Here is a 10,620-nt window from a genome sequence, read left to right as displayed (position 1 = left end):
CAAATTGCATTAAGGGTGCATTTGGTTGGTATTTAGAGGAGAGAATGAGAGTGAGATTAACACATTCCCTTGTTTGGTTGATTTTTAGAAGACGGAATCTCAAACTCATTCCACCCTCCATATATTTTCCCCTTGTGGAGAATAATCAAGCTCACCAAAGTAGTGAGAATGAGTTTTAATGTATAAAAGACTCTTTTGCCCTTGTTATAAAATATTATTTTATTTTTTAAAAAAGACTAAAGGATAATATGAAAATTGTAGTATTAAAATTCTCACACTCGTGCTCACTCTTTAATTTTTTTTATTAAACATGATCATACTCACCTCATACTCACATCACACAATTATAAACCACAAATGCCCCGTAACTAGTTATAGCTAGAGATGGTAGATTTTTTCCATTAACTAGTTATGTATGAAGTGATGATGTTGTGGATCTGGTCCTCCGGGGCTTGCTCTCATGGACCTCTGCAGCTGCTGGTGTTGGACTTTCTCTGCTTCCTTGACGACCTGATTCCAGGTTTCCATCAATCTGGTGTCACTCCTACTTGTATCTATGAATGTTGTTTTGAGAGTACGAGCTTGAACTTTGGCAAGTAACAGCAAGACCAACACATAACATGCAAAACACCTAGACCTAGCCATGAATACTTTGCATGCAATGTGTGTTTAACTTGGGGTATTTATAAGCCAAAAATCAACTTTATAACCTTGACTTTATCTAGGTATAAGTTAGTGGAGGGCTTGTTACCCGATAAGCTTAAATTATTCTGTTGGCCCAGTTAAACCATCTAGGCTGCTGACACTAAAATATGCTAGGATGCATAGACCTTTTTTTTGAGAAGATGTATAGATATACCTTATTGGGTGGTTATAGATAAAATCTACCACTTGGTTTTGCAATAAAAGCTATGACTACTTTTATTTCATGGAGATGGATTATATACACCTAGAACCTACGTATCAAATCCAGACTCGTGCTCAAATGCTTGAAGGTTGGGTCAGCAATTGGTCAGCTTCGCCAATTAATGGAGACTAATCTTTTCTGTATTAATAATGTTTATCCGCATCACATGCAGCCGGACAAACAAGGATCATAATATGTTTATATGAGCAGACTTTTAGTAGAAGCTGACTAGATATTGAGTCCGTTTGAGAGTGTATTGTGTTTTTATATGTTGGGTTGTGGTATTGTGTTATGAGTTTCAAAATTGTGGTGATATGAGTTGAGTTATGTTGAAAAAAAGTATTTGACACGTCACTAACACCATTAATGAATAAAGTCTTCGATGTTGTTTAATCAATTATTTTGTAAAATGCAAAACTAGAGATTAACCACGTAATACGTATCTAAGTAATGGATTCCAACATGTACCGATCTAATTAGGATTCAGGGATGGATAAAAAGGCTCTAAATGGATAAGCATAACACAAAATAAAGATTAACCAGGCGAACTAAGTATTACTTAATTGTATATGCCTTTCCTTTGATAAAAGATTGAAAATTTTGTTCGCTTTTTTAGCATTAAGTTATATTTTAACTTTTATTTTAAATAATAATAATATTTATTTATTTTGTAGTAATACTTTTTGAATTGAGACTTTATGTCTCTGAAGTGTTTCATGCACTCAAGCTTGGCATATAAAACCTTGATATCCAGCATTTTCAATTGTTGGCCACATATATTGTTGCCGACAATGTATTATATTAATTCAGTGACCAACTAAATTTTTTTTAAAAATGTCAAAAGGCTTTGCTTGAATTAGTTAATCAGTTCATTTTTTACTATATCCTTACACGTTGACAATGATGAAAAGGTATCATAATTCATACAGCAAGTCAACTAGTTTAAGGTAAAACTAATTATTATGAGTGCTCAAACAAAAAGTCAATGGTAAAAGCCCCATCATCAACAAATAAATGCCTTCCCCAAAAGAAAAAAACAAACAAACAAATAAATTGCACAATTTAAAACTTATTTGTATAGCAACAACACCAACTAGGATGATAATAGGCATAATAATTGCTAATTATTTTATATTATCCAACCATATATAGCAGTAGAAGGATAATTATTCTTCTTGATAATGCCCAACCACACCCTTTATAAAGTGCGTGCATGGACTTTTGTGGTCGCCGTGGCTCCAGCCTCCACCATTCCTTAATGATGATGCGGATCAGGTCTACATGGACAAAGTCGATTAGGCACATTCTGGCCCCTGTTTAGGGCCTCCTCACCTTCAACGATAATTTGTTTGGCTCCTGGTCTGACTTAAGACACTAGGTATGATTTTGTTACATTGTGAGCCTCAATGAGTGGATTGAGAGGGCGTGAATGGCTTGTCATCACATTTGATTGAAAAACCAAGACTAGGCGGCACACCCTAGAGCTCAAGCAAGCCGTCTTTTGACTCTTTTCCCCCAGGTTACCTCAGGCAATATATAGGCCGAAGTCCAATTTGAATTTTGACTTATTATAGGGAAATTATTTAACTTATTTTATGGAGTGATGGGTTTAATAATCGTGCACGAAATTTGTCAAGTAGTATGGGGCGGCCATTAATGCAGTATGTGTTTGTCTAGTCAGGTCCTGCTCTTTTGCCTCCTTAAAAGGCTAGCTACAAAACAGACCCTCTTTATTTTGCGTGGGTCACGAAATCTACGCACATTATTTTGGCTATTCGTGACTTCCAATGGCCATGATTCTGTCGAAATCTTTTCCATCTTTGTCTGGACAATCCATGCAAATGTAAACCTTTCGAATTTTCGACAACTTTTCCTTGTTACTGGTCGTCCTTCGTGTAACAATGAGTGACAGGAGAGATATGTAGTGCTGCTCTGCATGAACGATGAATCACGAGGTCAAGGAGAGAGTGAGAGGATATCTGTGATATGAACTCTGGAATGAGTAAGAAGAGGGAGAATTGTAAGGGGGTTCAATAGCATGGGATCTCAATCCCTCAAGAGGAGGGCAAGTCGAAAAGTTCTGTCGGTGACACTGGGCAGGACCATTTAGTCTCAGTTAAAATTTCATAGACAGGTATTGGGGATCTTGACTGCAGGCAGTAAGGTGCCAACAAACCCCTGAAGTAGAGAGGGCTCCCCAATTAACAATGAATAATTTAGTGACCTCTGTATGTCTGATCTGCCTATGACAGGTAATTTGGTACAGAATGCAGTAACGAGTAAGTAAGAAAATTCAACTAATAACACCTTCCAAATTCCTCTATACTCTCATTCTTATCTAATAATAAGAAATAGTATCAACAATTAATTTGCAAGGAAGACTTACCTTTCTAGATCAAGCTCAGAAATGACTCTCCTCACTCTGCAACAAATTTGACAAAAAGGTGAAGACGATATAAGCAGCTTGTGTTTATCATTTTAAAATAAACTTTTTTCATATGCATCATTAAATTTTTGAGCTTAAGCATATCTCATGATTAAATACACATATTTCAACTAGGTAGATTATATGTGCCCATCTTGGGAGTGACATTGCTAGCCTAGGTGCATTATTCAATCAGTGGATCGAAAGACTCATCTAGTGTGAAAAAGATAGAGCTCAAGAAGCTGAGTCTAACAACCAGGAAAGTAAACAGGCCATCACAGAGAAAACATAGAAGACAGTAAATCTCTATTTGAACATGTTGCATGACTACCTGGAGATACAGGTCCCTTTACTCCAAACAGCATCAGGAAGAGAACATATCTCCTATCGATGATAACAAATCACTAGGTCAACCAGACAGATACTTTAAATTCACATTCAGGGGAAGAGAGGGAGAGATCTACCTGACAAGAATTATTATTTTTATAATTTTAGCATCTGAAGATGCTTGGACATCAATTGAGCAGCGAATTTCTGTATCGATCGAATGTTTTTAGTTGTTAAGGGATATGCAACAGCAATTTCTATTTGAAACAAACACACAACTGACACAAGCAAAGAATAATTTCCAAATGGAAGGATATTTTGTCTTCATAGAGGGGATGGTTAAGCATGAGAAGATTGTTGTTGTTCACCACAGCGCGAACCAATATTTCTTTGGCTTCTTCATGTTTTTTCTTCAGCATGTTGCAGATCTGCAGACATACACAAAATTGTTCACACTGCATAGTTTGCATAAGTTTATACATCCAATATCTATGGCATGCTAATTAGCTTCGTAGTTACTATAATTTTCAAAAAGAACTTGCAGAACCACAACAAATGTAGTACTAGTGCAAGAGGCTTTGAGTTGTGTTCAGCAATTTATGATATCCTACCCATATTTGAAACCTCAAAACTCCGAACGAAAAATAGCATAATTGATGAGCCATAGATTAACACAACCTTGCTCCAATTTTTTCAGTCATCAGATGAGGAACCACGGTGCTATGCAGTGCACTACTTTCTGTTTCCTCAAGTATGAAGAGAGTGCATTTGAAGTCTGTAATTCTCCTATTTATCTTACTATGTTTTTGTTTTTCATGTCACTTGGAATGTTTCTTGAGTATGTTTATTTATTATAAGGCCATATAGAAAAAATAACCTATTATTTATTATAAGACCATATAATCATATATTTCACTCACATGTTCAAGATCTCTTGTATATATTTCAGCCTTCCCAACATTCCCATCATCTTCCATAACCATAGAAACTTCTTGCTCTATCATATCCAATGGAGGCTTCTCAAGTCTGGACGTTGGGTGGTCACTTACCTTGGATTCCTCCAGATTCTCAAGAACAGAAATCTAACCAGTCTCAAATTATCGAAGTTAGAAACTTTAAAAACAAGTAGCCACTTTCTACATAAAATTAGCTGCACAGCTGATGTGCAAAACCACTGATTTCTGATAAAGTACCTGGTCAACAACACTTTTTGCAGGCTCTTTAATATTTCTGCAATTTTTTCGGGCGTTTAAGGATTAGTTATCCCAGCAAACAATCGGGCATTAAATTCGAGCAATTATACAGTAACTACCTGCTTAAGGTAGGGGTGATAGAGAGGCGTTTAAGAGGTTTGAGGGGCTCAAATTCAGCATCTGATGTCTGCGAATAGTACAATAAATTTGGTGAAGCTCTTGCACTAAATATATACACAGCTGCTTCAAAACAACATCAACAGTTACAAATCAACATCGAAGAAAAACTCAGAAAGAATGTGAACTGATAAAAAGAGGAGAATCCACGATGAATAAAGTAACCTCGACCATTTTCCTCTTTAAGGACAGTATCAAAGGCATTTTTTTCTCACTGCTGGGAAGAGGTTGTGGGATCCTGGATGCTGCATTTCCTTGCACTTCCATGTCATGTCTGGAATAAGATTGGCCTCTCTTTGGTCCCATATACCTATGTTGAAGAGACATACAGTTACTCAAAATATACACCGCATAGTCCACACTAAGACAGAGTACAGAAAACATAAAGCGTAATATCTTCATCGTGCCTTGAAATATTAGAAAAATCAGGAGTCCTCTTGCCAGTTTTAAACCCTTCATCTGAAATGATGGAGCTCTGAACCAATCCCGCACTTGAAACCACAAGTTTTGGATTTATGCTAGCCTCGGTTTTGGATTTAGTTGTCATATCAGTTGAGCAAGTAGCACTGTTAAGTTGAAGAGACAATTTTTAGAAAGATACATAAAAAAATTTCCAGAAAGAAGGATCACTAAGAAACATAAAGAGTAACATTGTCATCATGCCTTGAGATCATCAGGCTAGAAAGACTAGGAGTTCTCTTGCTAACTTTAATCCCTTCAACTGAAACAATTTTTGAGTTCTGAATAGATCCCGCGGTACTTGTGACCACTAGTTTAGGATTTATAATTGTCCGAGTATGAGATTTAGTTCTGTTCTTAGTTGAGCAGGTAGCACTGACTTCAGAACTGCATATGAATTTTGACAAAATCCGCTAAAGTCAAATCAACAATATGACATACACACAAATAAATTTAAGCAAAACCGAAATGTGCTCTACACTAATATAAGATATTTTTGTTTAGATAGTTTATTATCTTGCATAAAGTGTTTATAGGAATGTGAATTCAAAGCCCTTAGAATCTGATAATATTCCCAACTAGATGTTCATCAGACTTACCTGTATTCAACTGCAATACAAGTTGGCAACCTTATATGCTTTATGGGGTTCCGAAATTCGCATGATTTTCCCATTTATGGGTTATATAAGTTAAACAGCCAAGGTAAAAAAATCATGTCAGACATAAAAATATGGAATTCTCACCCAAGACTCTTATGATCCTTGACAAACTTTTCTGCAGCAACAGATTCTCCTTTTCTTTCTTCTTCATTGTGAAGCGCTGGATGAGCCAACTTGCAGCCACCATTTACACCAACCACATCTTCTCCTGAACTGTTGAAGATTATAATGAACTACTTAAAAAAAATGAAATTTAAGAATTAATGCTGAACTAAGTCTTTTGACATAAATTCCACTGACACATCTGTATCGAGAATCCATAAGAATATTACTAAGATGCCTAACCCAATATCGCTGGAGCTTCGATTGTTCTTGTCACTTCCAGCCATATTGGGTTTGCCTTCTGTTATTTCTTTGGTTATTGACTTTGAAATGCCCATCAATTTTCTCCTAGTTTGCACATCATTATCGTGGAAGCCCTCCCTGTTAACAAACACGAAAAGCATTATGACGCATACGCCAGGGATTTAACTTATAAGGAACTACTCACCCTGTCTCAATTGTGGGACTTATATGAGTGCTACCGATAGGTTTGCTGCTCCCATGAGAGTAGACCTCCACAGCAGTCAAAGAGGGCCTCTGTAGCTCAGATCCACTCACGTCTGATTTCTTAAAGTACTTTGACTGCTTAAGTCCAGGTTCAGTCCCCTTTACCATAATTACTTTCTCAACTAGAGGTTCACTGCATCAAAACAAAAAGAATAGAGGTTGTCAATGACACTCAAACTCATGTCATGCCTTGTGTTAGAGACTTAGAGCAAATAATAAAATGGTTCACAGAAAAACAAATGCAAAATGTGTTACCCTTTTTGAAATAAAAATGCATCAAAGGACAGGAAAAAAAATAATAAGACAGAGACGTGTGTTTTATTTCATACATTAAAACAGGCTTTTATCATATTTTCTAGACACAGTAGCCATTAGGATTATATTATTCATTTACTTTATTATATCCTACAGAAATGAATGTCATGATATATCAGTTTCCCATCCCCCGGTCTAATCTAAAAATTGGTCATCTAATGAATCAACTCAATAAAGAACTATTGCAACTAAAAAGATATGTTGGTAGGTTCTCTGACCTTTCCAAATCAACCAGTGGAAGTTTAGCAGCTGAAGTCTGGACATCGAGATCAAAATTGGTGTCATCCGGCGGCTTCATCAAAATATTCATGACGGATTTATCACAAAGATTAATATCACCTAGGGCAGATTTGGCCTTGTCCAACTTTTCCATTGCAATATCACTACCGGACTCTCTTGCTTCATCTTTATCACCATCTAATCCAGTAATATACGATGGTAGTGCACAATTTGACTGTGATTTCTCATTTTTTGATCCAATAGCTGGTGTCAACTGGTCACTAAAATTATGATGTTCGACTGAGCTGGTATTTTCTCTCACACCCTGTGAACAAGCCTCTGTCTGTATATCTGGAACAATATTTTGATCTCTTTCATCCTGACCAACAAAATTTGGAGATGCAATTTGCAAGGTCTGCTCAGCATTTGACTCCAGGGGTGTTGCCTTATCTGGCAATTGACTTTGCTCTTCTTTTTCTTCTGCATGTTTGGTCAGATATTCATCTTGTGAAGTTCTTACTCCATGTAACACAACCAAATTTTCAAGATCTCTAGACTCTGAAGCACAAGTTTCATTTAAAGAATGTTGAGCCCCAAGTTCACCTATCAAAGTCTCGACATTTGAAGTGGCCATAATCTCTGATGCTGGAAGTTTGGTGGTCAAGTTATTATCAATAATGCCCTCATCCAAATGGATTAGCGAACCTTGAAGCCCTTTTCTCTCTACTGCCACTTGCTTGTTTTCTAGGCTTCTCTTAGAAGATTTCTCCCCATTTATTAAGCTCGAACCAAAGTCAAAATTTTCCAACCTGCGTTCAGAGACAATGGTTATGGGGATACAAATGGATAGGTTCACCTGTAGAGCTAGTGGAGCATTCCAAAGATTTCATTAATAAGCTAAGAAAATCCATTGATGCAACCAAAATCCTACTTACTCGTTGAAATCAAGAGAAAAACCAAAGCAATCTTTTTGTCCTTGATGGCTTCTCTTTGACGACTCCCCTTTAGATCCTTCCTTGGCTTTGGCTGTCTTTTTAGGCGAGCTTGTAAAATCAAGGTCTGGCATGACCACTTTGAATGATGAAAATTTGTCAAAATCAGCTTCCAAATTAAAATCCATATCCCTGAAGGAGAAAAGAAATGTGATGAAAGTGTTACATAGCATTATAGCAAATCAAAGTCTCATACATCAGCCTTACAGTAGCAAGGTTGGTCACCAAGTATATTTGCATTCCCAAGTCTAACCATTACAGCAAAACATTTAAATTAATGTCTTATCTGCGGATAACCATAAAGATTGAGGAAATGCCTCCCTTGCAGATTATGACTGGGAAAAACAATAGTGGCACCAATAAGCTATTATATATATATAATAGTATGTAATTAGTGCTTCTATATATATATATATATATATAATAGTATGTAATTAGTGCTTCTATCAGTAAAAAAAAGAAGAAGAAGTCAATAGTCATCAGAAGCAAAGTTATAAAGTAAGGTTCAGTGTTATATCATCCTTGGGATCTATAGTCAACAAAGCTTAAGATACTTTCAGAAATCAGTCCCTTACAATTTACCGAAGTTGAATTTCTTTTCCTTGCCACTGGGAACTGAATCAAGGTTGAAATCCAATGTGACATCTTCTGTTGCTGACACCAATTTCCAGGAATTGAGGAATTCCTTTCCAATGCCATCATCTGTTTTAAGTTAAAATTTCGATGTTAAAAAAATGTAAACAACTCCCGTGCACGAGGCTCCCGCAATAGGCGTGATTGAAAGCATGATGTACACAGACATTATCTCCACATAATATGTGGGGAGACTATTTTCAAGAACTGAATTTGTGACCTTTAGGTTGCACCCCTGCAACTCTACCACTGGACCACATGATCATATTAATGATTATTATGATCTAAATTGTTTGGGATAAAGGCTTGATGATCATAATGATGATCTGACAACCCCAGGACCTGAAAAACAAAGCTATACAGTAGCAACCAATCACTCAAGGTCATGGAACTTGTTACTAAATCACCAGAGTGGCTGAGCATGTACTGTCGACCTTATCATTTCCTATTGATAGTATCTTTATCGTAAGCGGTTGAAAAACAATTTATTTACTAAATGCTGTGTAAAGGGCAAAAAGTGACAAATACTAATAATACCCAACGAAGATTTCTTCTCTTTCAGATTAACCAATGAAGAAGTTTCCTTCTGTGCTTCTGCCATTAACAAATATAGTAGTTCCGATGCTTGACCACTGCAACAGCAACAAGGGGAATCAGATGAGGATTCTGATTAAATTAAACACACAAAACAGGTAGCATAGAAACGATATTGCTAAAAGAAGTAAATATCACACTTAAAGACATAAATTATCATACACATCACGTTTATTCTAGCAAAACCTATGATTAAACTGAATTTACAGTATCCAAGAGGAGTTCAAAGATGTTATGCAGAAGCAAAGCTATTTAACTATGAAAAACAACGCTATGTATATGCAGATTGAAAACGAATGAAGAACAACCACAGGAATGTATTTGATACTGCTTGAATACATAAATGAAGACCTTAATTTCAGTGCTTATTCTTTTTACGCTAATTAGCTTCAAAAACATAAATGCCTTATGGCACAAACTTTAGATCGAGATAGCTATCACAGAAAGATAATCAAACCGATCTACTACAACCTAAGAAGTTGACGTGAGAAAGATCTTGAGCAAACAATTGCTAATGTCAAAAGACATGTAGACGCCTAACTGGATTCTGAAGTTAATATCAATATAATTCACGCTATAGACAAATACACAGTATACACGGACAACAAAATTCAATACGAGAACGATCTCACCATAAATTAATTACAGAAGATATTGAACAAACAATCGTTCGCTAATTTCAAGAAACATTCTCAATCACAGCAACGATTGAACGATTGAAGATATAGAAGCCCTAACATGTTTCAAAACACAATTACTTGCCTCAAAAGCTCTACAATACGTCATCAAGGACTTCAATGAAAGACAGAAAGAGAGAGAGATGACTTGCCTCGATTAGCAGCGTGAGAGATGCGAAACCGGTCGCTGTTTGGTTCGAAGGAAAATGCAAACTAAGCGGAGAATGAAAATGCAGTACTGAGAGTGTGCTGGAAGTGTAAATAATGGGAATTCCTTTGGAATGTATTTCATATTTATAGTATTTGATCTTGAAGAGGCGGGGAGATTCCGCCATTCCGGTTCCCCACCCGGTGCACTAGCCGCTAGATGTTAAATATTTTTATAAAACTATAATATATGTAAAATATATATTAATTTTGACCGTTGCATTTTA

At 36.3% G+C, this 10,620-nt stretch overlaps 1 protein-coding gene across 5 annotated transcripts; it reads right to left on the bottom strand.

The window, feature by feature from the left end:
• Positions 1–1,860: 1,860 nt before the first annotated feature.
• Positions 1,861–10,512, bottom strand: LOC120005312 (uncharacterized protein At4g18490). Of its 5 annotated transcripts, XR_005469783.1 has the most exons (19): positions 10,339–10,511; positions 9,453–9,547; positions 8,858–8,984; positions 8,226–8,414; positions 7,290–8,099; positions 6,698–6,889; positions 6,493–6,630; positions 6,232–6,360; positions 5,693–5,875; positions 5,437–5,595; positions 5,195–5,339; positions 4,972–5,039; positions 4,853–4,889; positions 4,580–4,741; positions 3,977–4,087; positions 3,797–3,881; positions 3,664–3,716; positions 3,294–3,329; positions 1,861–2,839 (listed from the first exon to the last, which is right to left on the bottom strand). XR_005469783.1 is itself a non-coding variant. In XM_038854884.1 (17 exons), the coding sequence occupies exons 2-16, from the start codon at positions 9,514–9,516 to the stop codon at positions 3,816–3,818; spliced, it is 2,580 nt and encodes an 859-aa protein (XP_038710812.1). In that variant the 5' UTR covers positions 9,517–9,547; positions 10,339–10,510; the 3' UTR covers positions 3,353–3,716; positions 3,797–3,815. The 5 variants fall into 5 exon arrangements, 2 of the variants coding, with proteins under 2 accessions (XP_038710812.1, XP_038710813.1); XR_005469782.1 differs by having other exon boundaries at positions 1,861–3,329; XR_005469784.1 differs by lacking the exon at positions 6,493–6,630 and having other exon boundaries at positions 1,861–3,329; positions 10,339–10,507.
• Positions 10,513–10,620: the final 108 nt, after the last annotated feature.

Source organism: Tripterygium wilfordii, chromosome 9 (genome assembly GCF_013401445.1).
Source record: "Tripterygium wilfordii isolate XIE 37 chromosome 9, ASM1340144v1, whole genome shotgun sequence".
In the NCBI taxonomy this organism is placed as follows: Eukaryota; Viridiplantae; Streptophyta; class Magnoliopsida; order Celastrales; family Celastraceae; genus Tripterygium; species Tripterygium wilfordii.
This window is presented reverse-complemented; position numbering and strand designations above follow the sequence as displayed.

Coding starts and splice junctions, on each gene's coding strand:
- LOC120005312 (XM_038854884.1), bottom strand. CDS start 9,516: ATGGCAGAAGCACAGAAGGAAACTTCTTCATTGGTTAATCTGAAAGAG. Junction 8,100..8,225: donor TTTTCTCTTGATTTCAACGA/GTAAGTAGGATT, acceptor CTCTGAACGCAG/GTTGGAAAATTTTGACTTTG. Junction 5,340..5,436: donor GATTTTTCTAATATTTCAAG/GCACGATGAAGA, acceptor TCTTCAACATAG/GTATATGGGACCAAAGAGAG.